General features: G+C 36.8%; 1 protein-coding gene across 3 annotated transcripts in view; it reads left to right on the forward strand.

Moving 5' to 3' along the window:
- Positions 1-18,675, forward strand: part of BZW1 (basic leucine zipper and W2 domains 1) — a 23,992-nt gene extending 5,317 nt beyond the window's left edge. The window contains exons 1-12 of one of the 3 annotated variants that reach the window (XM_044670630.1): positions 31-113; positions 801-874; positions 3,523-3,699; positions 4,974-5,068; positions 6,410-6,475; positions 7,193-7,328; positions 7,540-7,649; positions 7,774-7,944; positions 8,445-8,591; positions 9,285-9,423; positions 12,881-13,003; positions 13,924-18,675. In XM_044670630.1, the coding sequence (XP_044526565.1) occupies positions 31-113; positions 801-874; positions 3,523-3,699; positions 4,974-5,068; positions 6,410-6,475; positions 7,193-7,328; positions 7,540-7,649; positions 7,774-7,944; positions 8,445-8,591; positions 9,285-9,423; positions 12,881-13,003; positions 13,924-13,955 (1,353 nt within the window). In that variant the 3' untranslated portion in view covers positions 13,956-18,675. Of the gene's footprint in view, positions 1-30; positions 114-800; positions 875-3,522; positions 3,700-4,973; positions 5,069-6,409; positions 6,476-7,192; positions 7,329-7,539; positions 7,650-7,773; positions 7,945-8,444; positions 8,592-9,284; positions 9,424-12,880; positions 13,004-13,923 lie in introns of those variants that run through there. The other 2 variants (XM_044670631.1, XM_044670632.1) reach the window with 2 other exon arrangements.
- Positions 18,676-20,536: the final 1,861 nt, after the last annotated feature.

Raw genomic sequence — 20,536 nt, forward strand, 5'->3', positions numbered from 1 at the left:
CCGCCGCTGCTACTGCTGGAGGGTAGGCGGATGTACGGGGCGGCGGGGGCCCCGGCGCGGAGCGCTTCGGCGCCTGTGGTCCGCTCGCTGCGGCGGCCGCCGCCGGCTACGGGGTCAGTGGGGGAAGGGATGCGGGGGGCAGTGGCGTCGCCTCCGAGGCTGTGACTGAGTCCTCCCCCCACCCGGCTCCAGCCCCGTGTCACGGCCTGGGAGAGGGGGGCGACAGACACGTGCCGTGTCCGGAGAGCTGCGGGAGGGGGGTGCTTCCTATATCCTTGCTGCAGGGAGGAGGGTCTCGGCCCGGGGGCTCTCTGGAGCTCCTCGGGGCGGGCATGCACGAAGTTGCGGCCGGGAGGGTGCTACTCTAGGGTGGGATGGTAAAAACGAGCAGGCCCTACTGCTGGGGAGCAGATTTGTCCTGATCCCATCTCGTTCCTGAGCCCTCTCGGTTAGGGATGGGGGGGGGACTGTCCGAGTGCTCCGTGAGACGGGCCTGGTTATTTACATGAAGTATCTAGTTATTAGACAACCTTAAAGAGAAAGTTAAGCGTTATCCACATGTGTGAGGCCTAGTGCTTGCACGCCCTAGCGTGCTAACTGCAAAAGAAGTATTTCACAATCCTGCCACAAAGGATTTTTTAGTTCTTGGGAGCTCTTAAAGTATATATGCACACACAACCCTTAACTGCAAGGAAGCCCTTTTCTGTTGGTTCTTAAATGTTAACCATAACCCTAGAAATTTCTGCTGCTTTTTAAAAATAAAAGTTTGTCATTTTGAAGAGCCTCTTTCTCTTTTTTAGGGTGTCTTTTATGAATAATCAAAAGCAGCAAAAGCCAACGCTATCAGGCCAGCGTTTTAAAACTAGAAAAAGAGGTAAGAATTCCGTGGTTTTTTGCCTTTTGTGCTTCTGTAACATTTTCCATTCTCACTTTTTACAAGACTTAATACATGTTATTTTTTGCTAGATCTGACTAGTACTATAACTGTTTAAAATCTGAAATTCCTTGTTTCCTAATTTTATTTTAGATTTATTCAAAGAGCTTGCATTCCGTTTTTGTTTAATCTTCTAGACTTTTTCAAATGTTGGCACAGCTATGGAGAACAGCATAAATTCTCTTTTGTATGGCCTAACAGTTTGTGTATGTTTTAAAATTTTTGTGAACTGCTTTTTTTTCTAGTCAGGAATTTCATTTCTGATCATTAATATTGTGCAGTATTTTTGTATGGGTTGCCAGGTATATCAAAATTCTGGGGTAGATTTCATGTTTTCAGGAAAGTACCACTATTATGATGTAGTCATGAAATGTGCTATTTAATCATCACCTAAAAAACTGGAGAAATATTTATGTTGTTTCTTTTTTAAAAAGCAATTGGGTGAGGCTGCTTTTTAAAAAATGAGTGTTCAATAGAACTTCAGTGTCTAATAGGCAGGAAAGGGGGGGGGTAATCCAGAATTTATTAAGCAGATTCCATGCAAGACAAAGACAGGTTTGTTTGTTTTTTTAATTCCTATCCTAAAGGAGCTTAGATTTCTGTTAGGAAGATAGAATATGTAAGCACTAAAAATATATATATATGTGCAATTGTTTGAGAGGTCTTATGGATTTCGAATCCTGTCCTGTATGTACTACTCTTCAGCAAAAAGCACTATGTAGGGAATTATTTCTAGAAGTAGTGTACAAGCCAAGGCTTGAAAGAAACTAGAAGTTCTAAGGGACATGGATCAAGATGGTGTTTTTTGGGGAGATCACTTGTACGAAGGCAGGGGAATCATTCAAAATGAGCATGTGAAAATTCTACAGAATTATTTGTGAATTTTAATGAACATTTTCTTTTAACTTCATTTGTCACTCAATGATTTGTAAAGATCAAATAAAATCTCTAATGTATTAAGTACTTTGCAAAGTTTAAAGCATTACTTAAATGTGCACTACTATAATAATAGTAGAGTGGTGGACTTAGACCCTTTGCTAGCAGTAGATCACTTTTTTATGTGTGCATAAAAAGTGTGAGCTTTTTTTTTTGAGGCCAGCTAGATTACAAAGCAGATAAAGCACCATCAGGAAGCCCTGAGTTCAAATGGTGACCTCAGACATTAACAGCTGTGTGACCCAGAGCAAATAACTTAAATCTCAGTCTCAGTTTCTTTATCTGTAAAACTGGGGTATAATAATAATACTTGCTTCCCAGGGTGGTTGTGAGGATCAAATGAGATAATTGTAAAGTGCTTATCACAGTGCCTAGGTATGTAGTAAGCACTATATAAATGTTGTTATTTTGAAGCACTTCTATATAAAATAATTCACGGTCCTTGAAATAATACTATGAAATTGATACAGGGGCTTGCCATATCCCCATTTTAGAGTAGCAGAGTCAGGGTACAAGAAAGAATAAGTAAGTTAGTAAGTAGCTTGTCCAACACAGTCAATGGTGTGAACCTAGAGCTTTGTCAATATAGTCTATTTTTGTTGGGGGGAGGGATCATATATGTATGGTAATGTTTTGTGAAAAGGTACTTTACACTTTGTGGTACTTTTGGTCATTCTGGTTCTTACCACACCACAGTGTAGTTAAATCTCACTTATGGTCTGGTAAAGGTTTGTGATATTCTATGAACAGAATCAGTATTCCTGATTTGGGGGGGGTGGGTCTCTTTTCTCACACTTTAGGGAAAAGAAAGGAGGAGCAAAGAAGTGTTTCAAAGGAATTATACCTAAAGCTTGTAAATTAATAGCACTACTACTGGGGGAAAGATCAAGCAAATTGAAACTAGTTATATAGAATGAATAATGTCATCTGTATAAAGAATAAATGCTTATTATAACCAGAATTAGGGATGTGTACTTCCCTTGGCTTCTGGCAGAATTGGGTCTTCTCATACGTGAAGAAGGTGTAGTATATTATATACCCTTATAAGATTTCACAATGTGAATTATTCAGGTAAAAAGTTGGTGTTTTAATTTTTGTTTTTTCAAATACTATATTTTCATGTTTTACCTGAAATAAACATGGCCTTAGATTGATGCCCATGCTTTATTTAAAAAGTCAAGATTATAGAGAAAGTAGCTGGAAAACAATATTCTGTGCTTTGGGAGGAAAGGGATATAGTGGATCTGTATATATGTGAGGCAGAATATGATAAATAATGAACAGTGCTGGCAATAAATACCTTAGAATTGAGGTTTGGGGGCAGGAAAGTAGAGTACTATGTACTGAATCTGTCAGGGCCAACTTAAAGAGTTCTACCTCCTCCACCAGGCTGGCTGGAATTTAACCAATAGGAGAGGCCCTCCTAGCTGGGAACTGTTAACAGCAGACACTTGGCATTCTAGGAACAGCATACTTTGTCTACTTGGGTTCCATAGAGTAGTGGGAATAGGATAGAACCATGTTGTGAACATTAGAAAGATTTGTTAATTTTGTCCATTTGCTAATTTTATCTTGTTAAATTTATTAATTTTGTATATTTACTTCAGTTGTAATTTGGGGGATTTGCCTGAATCTGGTGCTTTTTATTTCAGATGAAAAAGAGAGGTTTGACCCTACTCAGTTTCAGGACTGTATTATTCAAGGTTTAACTGAAACTGGCACTGATTTGGAAGCAGTAGCAAAATTTCTTGATGCTTCTGGGGCAAAACTTGATTATCGCCGATATGCAGAAACACTCTTTGACATTCTGGTGGCTGGTGGCATGCTGGGTAAGTGATTCTCTTGGATAATATTAGTTTGTGTACTTGAATACACAGGCTGTAAACTTTATTACAACTCTTTAGGGTCTTTTGATGATTAACTAAAAACCTGTCAGAATTTAGCCCTGTTCATTTCATGTTTGCATGTTCTTTTTTACTGTATTCTTAGACTTAATAGTCTTTTACCAATGATTTAGTAATAATAGCTGAAATTTTAAAAGTGCTTTACATACATTCTCATTTTGAGTCTCACAGGTAAGTTTACTGTAGGATTTTAAAGGTGTATCCCCATTTCAGATCAGAAAACTGAGGCACATGGAGTTCACTTGGGATTCAAATCCTGGTCTCCTTAACTCAGAAATGTAATACTTAATGCCTCATTAAACAATTATTCATTGGGATAATTTTAAAATCAAGTAAGTAGCTAGGCCCTTTGTTCACCAAATGGAACTGACTTAGTAACTGAGCCTGATCACTCATTGTGGCCCCTACCCCATACTGAGGTGACTTACCTGGCTTTTTTCCTTAATTATAAGAATTGTTCTGTTTAGTTTTTACTCAGCAATGTTGTAGTTAATATTCTTTACTAAGTATTTTCAAATTGATGTTTTTACTTTCATCTGGGAAAAGTAGCTGATTCATTCGTCTGCAGTACTTTTCCGATTCTCATTTTTTATAAAATCAATTACTTGATGTTAAGAGTGCCTTGTATTATATTACATCCATACCATTTCTGTTATATAGTTACCTATTATTGATAGACAATATAAGCTATAGGAAAGATTGTGGAAATAAGTATAATTTGGTGGGTTGAATTTTGGTGGTATGGTTTTTTAAGGTTAATGATTCATTTAAAATTACATTTTTTTGAAATGTCTTCTGAAAACGTACAGGAGATTATTAATAATTAATTCTTAATGTTAATAACATGGACTTTTGAAGTACATTAGTCATAACTTCATGAAATTCCTCTGATTAAGACTATTAAGACATTCAGGTTTCATAGTAATTTCTAAATTTACACCTAAATCCTTACAGTATCACCAGTTTTATAACTAACAAATGCATCATTTTTACTAATGATTTTTATATTGTTGGCATTTGATTTGCCAATGCTAGAATTCAGTGCAGCTGTTGTTGACCATACTAAAATCACTTTTAGCAACTTTTCCCTTTATAGTTTTCATTTTATTATGACCTTTTAAAAAGATTAGAATATCTTGCGTAGTTACTTTAACTTCTATGTTGGGTTGCCAAAATAATATTAATGGCAAATATTTTAGCCCCAGGTGGTACACTGGCAGATGACATGATGCGTACAGATGTCTGTGTATTTGCAGCACAAGAAGACCTAGAGACCATGCAAGCCTTTGCTCAGGTAAATTTTGCTTTTTATAAATCACCAAGTTAAATGATGCTCTTTTAATAAATAATGAGTCTGGGTCACACTTAAGGAGTTTCCTATTTTTGAGAAGTTGTGAATAGTATAAGTTCAGAACTAGTTTATTCATGAAGAGGTAGAAATCTGAAATCTCAAAGAAATGGAAGTTTTAAATAATGCAGGAACCTCATTGGTGGAAAACTACTGTTTTCCTTTTACTCTTTTGGTGTCCTACCCCCAATTTCCTTCTAAGTGTTATTTTTCCATCTGGGACTTAGTCTACATGTTACTATATTTTATATTTATTTTCGGGAGCATCTTGGTGTAGAAGATAAAGAGCTCAACTTGTGTTGAAGTTAACAGTGTGACCCTAGATAACTCAAGTTAAGTGTCTTCAGTGGCTCTGGCAAGCAGAGCAGCTGCTGAACTACTTTGGTGGAAGGAATTTCCTCACTAGAGTTCCTTGAACTGACAAAATCTTGGGTGTGGACTCTTTGTTTTTATTGGTGCCTTTTATTTTTGTAAGATCCCTACCTCTTTAGCCTTCCTTATGATGAGCCTCCTTCCGATTTTAAAAAGAAAGTTCCACAAAAACAACCTGCTGCTGCTTCTAATAGTAAATGGAGTATTCCCAAGCTATTATCATACCTAGCCTTCCCATTTCTATAGTGAAGCTGGTGAGGTACATTTTCAATTCATTTAGATATTTTTATAGAATTGCTAACCAATTAGAAGTTCCCATCTTAGAGAAAGAAAACCTGATTTAGAGGATTGATTTAGCAATAAAGTATATTTATATAAGTCTACATATAAGATTCAAGTGATCCTTCTAGCAGTTGTTCAATCTTTTCTTCCCCCCCCCCCCTCCAAATGTTTCTTTTAGGAATTTTTAGTTAGTAAATTGAGCTATGGTTCTTTTTTTTTTTTTTCCCTATAAAAAGTGGTGAATTTCAATGTAATTGGTTTCCTATGTATTTTACTTGCTCAGCAGCTGGGATGGCACAAGTGGATGGGAGTGGAGTCAGGAAGGCTCATATGCCTGAGTTCATGTGACTTCAGACACTTTAATGGCCTTGGGCAAATCACTTAACTCCATTTGTCTTAGTTTTTTTAATCTATAAAATGGGCTGGAGAAGGAAATTGCAAACCACCTCAGTGGTTTTTTTACCCAAGTTTAGGAAGTTTAGGTGAAGAACTCCTGGACTAGATAGACTGTAACATCTCTTCCAGCTTTGAAGTTCTATAAAAAGCATAGGTTGGGGGATGAAAGGTAGTATTAATCTTGTTCATGTTGATATTTATATAAATATTTTAATAAACAACTAATTTTGTTTCTAGGTATTCAACAAGTTAATCAGGCGATACAAATACCTTGAAAAGGGATTTGAGGATGAAGTTAAAAAGGTACAAGGAACAGTTTTGATATGAAAGTATTTTTTGTGACCCTTAAAGCTCTTGGAGCTTTAATTTTTTAATGCCTTTCATTCAAATAATGAAATGAATTTCAATTTATAGCATCAATACTAAACTTTCAGATTGTATAGCATTTATTTGTAGATTGAATTGTATCAAAATTTATAGCTGTTAAATAAGAAGTCTTAGTGAAGAGGAAGACCTGGAAAAATCAAATTTGTCATTGCCTAGATCCAAGCTACCAGGGGTCGGCAACCTTTTGGGCAGCGAGAGCCATAAATGCCACATTTTTTAAAATGTAATTTCGTGAGAGCCGTACAGTGCTCACAGTGTGCTCCTGTAACAATGCCTGAAAAAAAAATTGACTTTATGGCTCCTGCAGAAAGAGCCATATGTTGCTGACCCTTGCGTGCTACTTTAGCATCAAATTCTTCATTTGTTGTGTTTGTTTTAAATGTAATTTTGCTTCTCTATAAATGTTTCTAACTCTGTGCAGAATTAAAGGAAAGGGATGGAATTCTGGGTTAAGCTTTGGTAAGAATTTAAGTGTGAATCAATGAAACCCGTGAGTCTCAAACAACACTTAATGAGATTGTAAGGAAGCTTTGCAGACTTATAGTTGATCATTTAGCAATTCCCCCACCCACTTTTTCAATAATGTAATTTGTACTTTGGTGGTTTTTAATACTTGTTCATTTATTTGTGCAGCTGCTGCTATTCTTAAAGGGTTTTTCAGAGTCTGAGAGGAACAAACTAGCCATGTTGACTGGGGTTCTTCTGGCCAATGGGACACTTAATGCATCCATTCTTAACAGCCTTTATAATGAGAATTTGGTTAAAGAAGGTAATTTACTTTGTCTATTTTGTTGGGCTCAAGGTTTGGGGGTTCATGAGAGCAAGAAATAAGTATAGCTTGTTTTAGAAATTTTATGTTTTTGAGTGTGGCTTATTAATAGTTTTCATATTTTGGTTATTTTATGTGTGGTCTTTTTGTATTTTGACCCTTAGTGTTTAAGGAATAATTTTCTTATAAAAAGTTCTTTAATTCTTTGTAGGCGTTTCAGCGGCCTTTGCTGTAAAGCTGTTTAAATCATGGATAAATGAAAAAGATATCAATGCAGTAGCTGCTAGTCTTCGAAAAGTCAGCATGGACAACAGACTGATGGTAAATGAATTGTCACTATTTTCAAATGAATAAAAGTCAGTGTATAGGGTTTTTTTTCCCTCTTACTAGTCTTAGGACACAAACTCCAGAAATCTAATGGCAGCTGGTTTAAATTTTATTTCAGGAACTTTTCCCGGCCAACAAGCAAAGTGTTGAGCACTTCACAAAATATTTTACCGAAGCAGGTCTAAAAGAACTTTCTGAGTATGTTCGGAACCAGCAAACCATAGGAGCTCGTAAAGAGCTACAGAAAGAACTTCAAGAACAAATGTCACGTGGTGATCCATTTAAGGATGTACGTATCTGTTTTACTTTGTTTTGAAGATTGCAGTTTTAATTCTGCTGGTTCTTTCCTTAATTTTTATGGCTACACTTTATTTGCCTCTGCTTCTTTTAGTTGATAATTTTTTATTTTATTTTTTAAATTTCTTCTATTATGATTCCTGTGCTGTTGGGTTCTCTTCCCACCCCCTTCCACCCCCCCCCTCCCCCATTGAACTTTAGACAACATTATAATAGAAAATGGATTATATGATCAGGAGCCTCAGGTTTGGTCATGACTACTAAATCACTTGTACTCTTTGTCTCCTCCTGAATTTTGAGGGGGATGTTGGACTAAGCAGTCTGAGGTTCTTTTCTAGCCTCGAAATTGGAAAGGTTGTATGTGTGATTGGCACCTGTCTGGCAAACAGACATGGGAAATCATCATAGACCTACATAAATATGAAATTTAAAACTAAAAATATTTAAAAGCCAGCATTGATTTCTCCTACTGAACTCAGTATACTTTTTCAGATAATTTTGTATGTCAAGGAGGAGATGAAGAAAAACAATATCCCAGAACAGATCGTTATAGGCATAGTCTGGTCAAGTGTAATGAGCACTGTGGAATGGAACAAAAAGGAGGAGCTGGTAGCAGAGCAAGCCATCAAGCATTTGAAGGTATTGACTGAAAAACCTTGATTAAAGGCATTGACTATACAACTTTATTTGACGTTCTCACGTTGACTTCATCCCTTTGGGGATGATTGAATTGGTTTTTATTATACTGGGTCAAAATGTAATATGGAACCATTACGCACTGTTATAGGAAAGATTATCAACAGGCAACTAGAAGGAGAAATTCATTATAAATACTTTGGAATTTTTTTTTGACTTTGAAAAATTTTGCTGTTTTTAATCAGGGAGAAACCTTAAGAGACAATTTTTTTTAAACCCTTGTACTTCCGGTGTATTGTCTCATAGGTGGAAGATTGGTAAGGGTGGGCAATGGGGGTCAAGTGACTTGCCCAGGGTCACACAGCTGGGAAGTGGCTGAGGCCGGGTTTGAACCTTGACCTGTAACAAAATCTTTATTACCAATTCCAGTTTTGTTGATATGTTCTTGAGAATTTTCAGAATAAACATTTCTTTTATTAATAATGTGCCCCCCAGCAGTTATGTTCAAAATTGCATTATTTTAGGCTAACTCAGCATGCTTAGAAAACAAAAATTCTAAGGTTGCAATCTAGCAAACTTATTTCTCTTGGCTCTTTTGAAAGTCACTCAGCAGAGTCACCAAATTGTAATTCACATTGCCCAACTACAAACTTTTATTATAGTACATTTATGATAATTTTTTTTCTCTTTTTAAAGCAATATAGCCCTCTACTTGCTGCCTTTACTACTCAAGGTCAGTCTGAGCTGACTCTGTTACTGAAGATTCAGGAGTACTGTTATGACAACATTCACTTCATGAAAGCCTTCCAGAAAATCGTGGTGCTTTTTTATAAAGGTAATGAAGGTCTTGTGAGAATATGGGCCAAAATTCATTGAACCTCATTTTTATATTTGTTCATAATCTGAAGGTTTTGGCAACATTTGTATGGACTTCAAAGAATTCCATTGCAATAAGAGTTGGGTGCAGTGTAAAGAGCCCTCGATTTCAGTCAGGACTTGGGTTCAAATTTCACAACTCTACTACTTCCTATGTGACTTGAGGCAAGTGACAAGTGACTTCCCAACTCTGGATTTTTTCCTTTTCTATCAGAGAAGAGAGTTGGAATAGACTTTAATAGTGCCCAATGTCCTCACCTGCAGGATTTGTAAGGGGGAAATTTTTAGGTATTATATATATATATATTAAGGTGTGGCCACCAAGGAATCAAATAATTCAGATTGATTCCATAATTAAAATAGACCCGTCAGGATCAGGTTCAAGGTAGTTTATTTACAATTAGGAAGGATAGAAGGCAAAGGAAATAGAGGGAGAGGCTAGCCCGGATCTACCTGAAACTGGGCAGAGAAAGGATTGAAAAGGCTAATAAAACTAGGCTACAAGCTGCAAGGCCCTAGGAATTAGGGAGGCAAGAAGCCTACTTAAGGTAGAGAGTCTGGGAAACACCAAGGTAGGCCAAGGAAGTCGGCTTACCTTACCCACGTGACCATTCAGAGTGGAAGCTGCCTGAGGTCTCAGCAGAGATCCTTCAGCACCAAGTTCAAAGCAGGAACTGCCCCAATAGGAAGTAACCCACATACTTGAAGAGATAGTCTCTCTTCACTTCCTGTGGGTCCACCTCTAATTCAAGTGGACAAATGGCAGCCTCTACACCGATTTGGGCTGCCCAAAGGGCCGTCCCTTGTTCTTGATTTGTTACTTATTGTCACATGCGGGTAACTCATCTCCCCTCCCCACTAAGGGAGGTGGGGATGACATTCTCTTTGGCTAAAGTTTTAACTATGAATGGGCTAGAGCTAATTCTATTTACACAGATTTGACGAGTAATTGTCATATTTAAGTAAGGTGGTTTTGTTCAGCAGTTATGTTATTAGGTGACTTGGTAGGCCAAGATTTGCTGTTTTGTGACTTACCTAACTTGGATTAGCTCTTGAAATTGGAAGAGGTTTCAAAGAGTTTATTTTCAAGTGAATCTCTACCCTGAAACCTTACTGTTGAGTGATTCAGATAGTTAACAGTTATTTTTTTAAATGATGAAGGCTGATACTATGAGGAAAAGTAATATTTTAATTACCATGGCCATGTAGGCCCCTCTCTGGTATGAGGCAGACAAGATGGAAGGAGATAGGGACTGGCGGTATTTTTGAATAACTTTTATCAGACGCGTGGTCTTATATATCTTTACCAACATGGCCATGGTAATAAAATATTACTTTTCCTCATAATATCAGCCTTCATCATTTTTTAAAATAACATACCCAAGATGAAAATCTGTCAATAAGGATAAAAGCTAGAATTAACTTCTCAGACACATTAACTTTCCAAGTGATGAGCTACTTACTATGTGGGTAAAGCCTTTTCCTTTAAACCTAAGTCTCCTGTGATTTCTCAGTATCTGTGACTTAAAAGCAAAAAGGAATCCTTAGAGATTATATCAAATTCTATATACCAAATGCTAGTTTCTTAGGATCGTAGATTTAAAGCTAAAAAAGGGAATCATTGTCACTGAAACTGCTCAATCAATAAGCATGAAGTACCTGCTATGTTCCTGCTACTACTGCCAAGTGTTGGGGATACCAAAGGAGGCAAAAGATAGCCCCCTGCCTTTCGTGGAGTGGAGGTGGACAGGGAGGGGAAGACTGGTATCTCCTGAGACCTAAATTAATCATACTTCTATAAGATTTTGTTTCCATTATAAGATTACTATATAGTGGTTTTTCTTGGGTTAATGGTTTGGGGTCTATTGTTCTGTGGAAGGTTATAGAATTCCTTAAGGCTTTAACTTCTCAAGACCCTCAGAAAATTTGACCAGAATCTACTTGTAAGATTTGAAAAATTCAGTTTGCTCAAAAGAGTTAAGCGGTTACAAGAAAGCTAGAAATTATTTTAGGGGGAAATTTTCAATGAAATTTGCAATGAAAAAAAAAACACTGGATTAAAAGAAGTAAAATATTCTCAAGGCACAATAAAAATTAATTGTAAATATACTAAATGAAGAAAAGAAATTAGCAGAGACATGATGAGAACTGAATATCATTAATAATCTCAAGACAAATTGATAATGAAACCAATTATAAAAGTATTCATGGAAAATATTGGAGGTTCAGTAAGAAGCAATTATTTCACTGGAACTTAAATAGCAAAAAAAAATAAGTTCAGGACATCGGAACAGGGAAACTATTTAGGATCTGTATAGATCCAGAATTCAGGGCCAATATTAAAATTTTGTGAGTTCTTGAAAATCAAACTATTGAGTATATATTTATGCAGATAACAGTTATGCCAGATTTTTTGGTATAGGAATAAGAATCAATACAACCTGGAATTCTTAGGCAGAATCTGAGTTTGCCAAAACGGCAAATTAGAGGTCACTTTTGGAGGTCACTGCCTAATATTTTCATGCAACACAGCAATTTGTTTTAAATTCCCTATGATGAACACGAGTTGATGAGGTTATTATTGGGGGTATAGATACTAAGCAATCACCCTAGTAGAACTAGCAATAATATGAAAATAGGTCTGGTCAATGATACATGTAAAACCCAGGAGAATTGCACGTTGGCTATGGGGGGGGGTGGCTTTGGGGGAGAGGGAAAGAATATGAATCCTGTAACTATGGGATAATCTAAAAAAAAAACCCCATGATAATTAAAAATAAGTAAATATTCCTATGATTCAGGGGGTTGGGTTTGCCTTTTTGCAAACCTTGAAATGAAATAGCATGTCTTTTCAGGATATGGGCACTATTTCATATGTTAATATAGTATGATGCTAATAGATTCCTTCCCTGATAAAGTTAATCTATGATATTTTTTAAAGTCTACAATTCAGCCTTGTTTTGTATACCCTTTTTTTGGTGTGCTTGGCCACTAGGCCCAGATTAATTCAAATAATTATCCTTTGAAGGAGTCACATCTATTTAAATTTGCACTACTCAAAGTCACAATTACATTAAACAAGGTAATCAGTTCCAGCCCAAAGGAAATATGCTGTGTGGATTCAAATAATGTGACCCCTTTGGAGATTCAGCCACTAATATTAGCAACATGTACTGCTTGTTCTAAATGTATGTAGAATTTTATGCTGGGAGGCTATTTGGTTTTTCTGATTATTGGCGCTTGAAAATAGCCAGAATCTTTACTCCCTCCAGTTTTTAATGGTTCTAGAGATCTTTATTCAGTGTGCAGTTTGAACAAAAAACATACTCTGGAATCAAGTGAACTTGTTAGAATTGCTTAACAACCACCCCCAATAGTTAACAGTATGTATTCTAATCAGCTCATCTCCTTTATAGCTGAAGTCCTGAGTGAAGAGCCCATTTTGAAGTGGTATAAAGATGCACATGTTGCAAAGGGGAAAAGTGTCTTTCTTGAGCAAATGAAAAAATTTGTAGAGTGGCTCAAGAATGCAGAAGAAGGTAAGTTAAATATCTTTAATGCAATATTTGTCTTAAAATGTCAATAAATTGTGATATAACCTCCATGGCCCATATGTGCCACCCTGCCTATGTTATTTTCTATAGGATACAGAATTTTTGTTTCAAAACTTGTGAAAACAAGAATTGACATTCTTGAAAATAGTCATTTGCTTCCCTCATTGTTTTTAAAACATGTTTTTTAAATTGGAAATTCCTCTTTACACTATTTAAAGTTATAATTACATTAAACCTGATCATTGGTTCCAGCACAGTGGAAATATGCTGTGTGGATTCAAATAATGTGCAACCCCTTCCAGGATTCAGAAAAATGGAAAATTATGGACCTTTGCAAACTCTTATAAAAGAGTTTTGGTTGTGGTTTGTTTTGTTTTGTTTTTACTACAATAATTTTTCTACATCTCATCTGTAAAAGAAAAGCTATACTTGTGAAGCTAAGAAATTTTACAGAAAATAAAAGCAAGGCAGTATTATAACTGTTTTGTTTTTTAAAACATGATTGGTCATTTTGCTTTGAAAATTGCCATGGGTTGACACCTTTCTGGTCATACATATTTAGAGAGATACTATAAAATAGGTAGACCTTAAAAGGGGTTTTTGTTAACACTGGCATGCCATCTGTAGTTAAACTTGATTGGCAATAAACAAAATTGGCAAATCCTAATTTTCTATGCCACAACAACTTAAAACAGGCTTTTCAGGTTAAAGCAAATAGTAAGATGGGGCTACTCAGGGACAGCAGAAGTTTGTCCTGTCTTGAATGTTAAAAAATATACTATATGTATTGATATGCACATTGGAATTAAATGGCAATTAGTCTCAGATTTTGGGTGAAACTTTTTGTTTTCTGAGAGTATACGTGTTTTGACTCTTTTTATTTTGACCCTCTCTTTTCCTTCCAGAATCTGAGTCTGAAGCGGAAGAAGGCGACTGAATTGTGAAACTACAAGCTCAGTAAAGCAAACAGGAGTTGTAGATAAAATGTCATGTCTCATGTGTCCTTCTGGTTCTTACATCTTCCTACCTCCCTATATCAAGCATGATATAAGGGCTTTCATGGCAAATTTATTTTAACTGTTTTCTATGGTTACTGAAAAATGTTGGGTTTAGTTTTTAAAACCATGTTTTAAGTAGCTACAGGAGCTATAGATTTGAATCTAATGTTGCATTAGTCTTTTCAGTTATCTTCTACCTCCTGTATTTTCTACTGTAATAATGTAATTTAAGGCCTTCCACAATGAACAGTTCATTTTATCCCTGGGTTTTCTATAAACAGTTTACAAGACATGATTTGGTTAAAAACAATTTGTTATGGAAATTCTGTTTGCAAATTAAACTGTACAAGTATCCAAAGTCAAAAGGCAAATGACTTGTGTGATAATTTGATATGAAATGAGAAGGCAGCATTAAATGGTTTTCAGAGCTCCATTCATCAGATGATAGTCCATATAAGACCTATTTCTGAATATTGATTCTGAAGTAGTAATTGGCCAGCTTTTTGTTGATATTTCTAAAGAGTATTTCTTTTTTAACTTTTTGGGGGGCATCATTCAAAATTTTAAGCAAAGGTTTTCCAAGTAGCCTACAGCTAAAATGTCAATTGTTTTTGCTTCCTGACTTCTCACTTATAAGTAAAGGAATTGTTGGGAAGCATTTCAGAAAAACGAAGGCAGCACAAGTGACCAGAGAGGTGGAAAAGAAAAAAAAAAAAGATCTCTCCATTGCATACTTCTCTTCATTCAGTGTTTTAGCCAAAAAAAGTAGATGGGCATCTATTATGCCACCATCTCCAGGTGTGCTTGCTGACTTATAATCTTTGTCATTCACAGAATCTTGCACTCTGGAGAACCCTAAGTTTAGAGGATAAAAATCTTTAGAGGGAGTGCATGTAAGGCAGTGATGAATACCCTAAAACCAGTAAAATAGTTTAAAATGTTAAATGACCAATGTGTTACAGATGAGTCCTTTTGGGACTCCAAGCATGATCACCACATCTGTCCTGTTGGCTTAGAGTCATCCTGTATGTTGTATTGTAATGCAATGATGTGATACCTCTTGGCCATACTGGACTGTCTTCGTTCTTAAGCATATACAGGGATGACTGAAGCATCTGCCTAATATCTGCCCCAGTTGCCATTTTCTTCTTGCCACAAGCCAAAAAGTTTCCTTTCTAGCTCTCAATCTTTTTATTCTGATGGCTTACTTTTTTACTTTATCTTTGCTGATAATTTGTCTACATACATAGCATAGCCATTAGAAGATGAGTAGGTGATTATTGCCTCATTTTTGGCTGCTAAATTTTGTGGTAGGGAGACTATTAAGTGAACATGTTGGAATAAGGTGTTCTGAACTCTTCACCAAAGCTGGAAACAGTGTCACCAGGACGTCAGTGAACTATGCCCTATTTTAGCATGTGCCATTGAGCCAAGAATTTGGTATTTAAAATTAAAAATACACCTCGGGAATGAAGTGTAATATAATTTGAAGCTAACGTACAATAGCCTTATAAGGAAGAGCATTATAACTGATAGTCTTGTGAGTGGAGTGTATGTTAAGTTTTCATATGTAGATATTATGTATCTAATAGGTTTCTACTGTAGTGATCTGCTTCCTTTGTAATTTGTAGTCCTAAAGACTTTTTTAAAAAATAAAGGCCATCCTTAAACTTAGGTTTAATCCATTTTTGTTAAATTGGAACTTAAAAAACGTTGATACCTAAATGACCGGCATTGTATAACACATCGAAAATGTCCTTGCCGTTTATAACTAATGTAAATGCTGCTTTTCATCTGAGTATGTCCCAAACTACAGGTACCATCCCACCAGAGGACTGTGATCTAGATCAAGCTAGATTGATGTACCTCCACATTGAAGTCGCATGTTACTACAATACAATCTAAATTAAATCATTTAATCACATATTATGTATAATAGAGGGGTGAGTGTGTGAGAGTGTGTGTGAATGGCCTTCCAGCTGTCTCTTCCCCAGTCACAAAAGTCCTTTCCTAAGTAGTGGCACAGGGAAGGGGGGTTCATTAAAGTTCTAGTATATGGACCAGTCCAAAAGTAGTAAAAATGAATGTTTGAATGGTGATTTAACATAGGCTTAACTCCTTTAATACTAGGGGCTTCCCACCCTGAGGTGCCAAGATTCCATATAAGTGACTTGTAATTGTATGGAAAACTAACAAAAGGAATAGTATACGATGGGTTTGCCTATTATGGCATTCAGAAATCTAGCTGCCAGTGCCAACTCCAATGCCCTCAAATGATCCCTGATGGAAAAGGCTAATGCAGTTGTGCTTTCCATAACAAATAGGTGTTAGCAGTCAAATTCTGTTGTTGCTGGATGTCATTGAGTTTCTCAGCTGGTAATATTAAAAGATCAGCTTCTACTCCTTGAGACTGAAAATATTTGAGTTAGCCGATTTTCTTCAAGTACTGAGAGCCTGTCTCTTATCAACATTTTTTCCCCTCCCTACTGGTTCCCTAAAAATTGAAAGCCAAGTTATAAGCTATTTTGACTATTATAAGCCTTTTGACTCTTAAACAAGGGTTGGGGTGATTGGAGGACACTCACTATCCAGCGAGTGACTGATTCCTTACTTTTAACTAGGTTTAGGGGTTCAGTCTTCTAGTGGAAGTAACAGGCTTTTCCTCATGATTTTTTTAAAAGTCTTCATGGGCCCCAGTTTCACATTGATTGACATCCTTTATTGATATGCTGAAAATAGAATTATGGCTGTGGTTGCTTTTGGACAACAGGACAAATTTGAATTTGAGCAGTCTTCAACATAAAATAATCTTACATTTATTTGGCAACTGGATATCTGAATATAGGATGTACATATGTTGATTATTTGATGGGTACAAGCAATTTTTTAGCCTTTTACATGGGGTTTGCCATTTTTCATTTGCCCATTGTAAAAAAATAGTCTGCTTCTGAACACGATTATAAGTAAGAGTACACGTTATTTCATAGCTCTATGTCCACTTATTACAATTTCAAGTTAATCTTTCCTTGTATATTGTGTCCAAAGGGACTACTATCAACTGGTATTTTAAGTGTGTTAATTAAGGTAGTGTGAATATTTTGCACAAGTGAATTTCATGAAATTTATGTAATGGAAATCTAGGTTTACTACGTTTTGAGCACAAATTCATTCCTTCATAAAGTAACAACTGCCAAGAGCTATTGAACAAGTTTTAAGTGATTTCAGAACCAATTGTAAGTATACTGTACTGATGGTTAAGCAATACTGAGAGGGTTTCTGGTAAACAGCTACTTTTCAATGTTTGCCCGATTTCCTTCCCTTTTGCCTTTTTAATCCTTAAAACCCAGACTTGACCACCTAGCATAACTTTGCTTTCTGACAGTATCATGATCTACATAGAGACTTACTGAGGGTGCAACTGTTATGGAACCGTAAGGTTTATTCAAGATGTTCCAAGTTGAAACTAGAGGTATGTGCTTAAATACCAACTAACTAAAATAACTTCTTATTTCATAAGGTTTTGTCTAATACATTGCATTAGTGTGATCCGAAAAGTAGGGGGAGGAATATTGTTTTTGCTTAGCGTTGCTCAATTTTAAAAAAATTATCTGGCTTGTAGGCATCAAATCTCTGGGAAGTTAGCATCCATATTACCTTAAGGGATTATTTTATATTATAATTATACTTTGTAGCTGCAATCCTAGCTCACTGTCTTACCACTTATATAAGCCACCAATATTATATGCTTTAAATTGTCCTATTTTCCTAGATTATCTGTACCAAAATGTGTACAGATGGTTCTTTTCAGATGAACTCAATCCAAGCCTGTTTTTAACACTGCTTTGGGACTGATCTTTCCAGTTTGGGAATCTGGCTCTATCCCTCCGTTAGGACGTGTTAAGTCTAGGGTTGAGTGGGAAACAGTGAGCTAAAACATTTCCCGAGGCTTTCTTCCCAAGGATTGAATAGACAGTTATTAAGAGTACAGATTCTGGGATTACACCATAAATTACATATTTATATATAGTGAATTTGGGGCTCTGCAGGGTAATCTTGACAAATGACTTTGTAGATGGTCACTATTTACAATCAACCAGTTGGTTTTGTAAGCATGACAATTTCAGAGTGTCAGAGCAAAAAACTAGCCAGGAGCCAAGCAATGCTGGTGCTTATATTAATGGCAAAAGTAGCTTGTACTAGGTTTTTGTTGTTGGGTTTTTAATTTTGAGCTGCAGATCCTAAAGCTCCTTTAAAAGTTAAGTTTACCTATAGGTAAATCTGGCAGGAAACACCAAAGCAGCCACTTTTTGACCAGGCCTACTTAGTCTTCAGATACGTTAGAAAAATTTTGTGCTATTCTACCCAATTTCTCTAGCATTTTAAGATTTAAATATCTTGTAAGACATGGACACAGCATTAATGTTCCAAGTAGCAGGAATAGAAAAGATAGGAACATCTGAATGGCGAGTAGAAAAGACTGGCCAACTAGCTAGCTCTTGGCACTCTGGAACATGTCCACAACCTGACTACAGCCATCCAACCCAGTAACTGTACTGATGCCTATTACTATGTATAACTGTGAAACTTGCTTCTTGTCTGTACCCTTGAAATTGAAATAAAATTTATTGAGAATCTTTGTTAATGTAAAAAGAAAAATGACGACTGTTTTCAATGTCTGATTTAAGACTAATAGTACTCATTTCCTGACATTTACTTCTGAGATCAACAAGCATTTGAACCAATTCCTAACAAATCCTTCCATAGGCAATGACTATTGGTATTTCTTATCCTGATGGTTGCCTTATGTGGCATCATGCGTATTAGAAAAACCCTTGGGGAAATCCCAGTTTGTTCACCAACCAAGTGGACAAGAGGTCCACACTGACATGAAAATTCTCAATGCCCCCTACAGATGACTTAAGAGGATTTTAGGGATGAGGGAAAAGCAGGTGTAGATAAATCATGCTAAGGCCTACCACTTAAAGCAGGGGAACCTGGGACTCAGTGTACCCACTCTGATAAGAGTTTCAAGACCTTTAAATCCCTAAGACAAGGAGGGCAGTTTGTCAAGGTGCTGCACACTTAAGTTTAGGACAGTGTAAGGAAAAGGATGAAATGAAAGCTGCCTTATGAGCCTGGAAATACAGCTAGATAGATTCCGCAGCATTCACTACTTTTATCAAGTACCTTGACTTCTAGTCTGTCTACCAAGAGCAGTCAGTATTAAGTCAAGCATTGGGAGCTACATAGAAGGTACTGCAAATAGGGATCGAATATGAGTTCATCTGGGAAATAAGGGGCTTGGAGAGACTTTCCTCCCCTCTGCTCAAATGTAAATTCGTCCCTGAATGTGAAGAGCCTCAGTAATTGTTGTGGAGTAAGGCATATCAGCTACCCCAAATGAGAAAACCTGAAAGAAATTTTGGGTTCTTTTGCCCTTTGGTTTTAAAAGCTGAACTTTTGTCCATGATTGCCAAGATAACAAGATCACAAAAATGCAGCCAAAGCCACCTTTTGGTTAAACAGTTGAGGATTTCTACTCCCATGAGCTAGCACATTTCTTTCCCTATACTCCTTCCTCGCAGCCCCCCAAAGCAAAACAGTTCCTCCATGATCACGACCATCTATTCCAAAGTTTGACTACTTGGACAGACATCTTTTGTCAACTCCACTGAGTAACAGTGGCATTTAATTTTTACAGCAATTTTAAGACCTGGAATTTGGAACTGGACCATCTTCAGGAAGCTCACATAATGCCCACTTGGAAAATTTCAAGAATAGTTTCTGATGAAAAAAATCAAGAGGGGCACGACTGTCCCTAACAAGGCCAGAACGGATTGTGTCCTTTCTGACCTTTCCACGGAGTGATTAAAACATTTAACTTTTAACTACTAATGGGGACTCTGCATGGCTTCCCCTCGAGTGCTGAGCAAGGCCAAACAAGGTTGCAGAACCATCTCAGTGGGGCCAATAGCAAGTTTTACTGGCTTTGTTTTCAGTCAGCAGCTCTATTCAGTTGTACCTAATTCTGTGGTTCAACAAAAAGTAACTTACAGGTTGCATGCAGGGAATTCATTCATGGGAAGATGATTGCATTTTAGTTGAGGAATCAGCAGAGTTTAGCCACTCAGAAGGGCCCAACTGTCCCGATTTGGGAGAACCCACTAGAACTAGTTGGTTCTAATCACCTCATCTACCCCCTTTATTAACACAAATTTGTCCAAAAGGACATGTCAATGACAGCCCATCTTCTCAACCAAGACCCTTCCCCCATGGGTAACTTAAACCCATTAGTTTAATTCCTTAGACAAAGGCTGTTTCCCTTTGCATCACAGCACTAATTTTTCACTCACAAAATTTAAGGTATCTCTGGGCCTCAAAGGGTTTCCAAATCTTAGCAAAAACTGCGGTCATTTAGCCACTGTTACAAGCCCCCCCCCCCCCCCAACACCTCCAGGTAATTCGAAGGCTGGATGCCCTAGACAATTTGGATCTAGTAGTTTTTCCTGTACCAAACCAA

The sequence above is a fragment of the Gracilinanus agilis genome, chromosome 3, assembly GCF_016433145.1.
Source record: "Gracilinanus agilis isolate LMUSP501 chromosome 3, AgileGrace, whole genome shotgun sequence".
Classification (NCBI taxonomy): Eukaryota; Metazoa; Chordata; class Mammalia; order Didelphimorphia; family Didelphidae; genus Gracilinanus; species Gracilinanus agilis.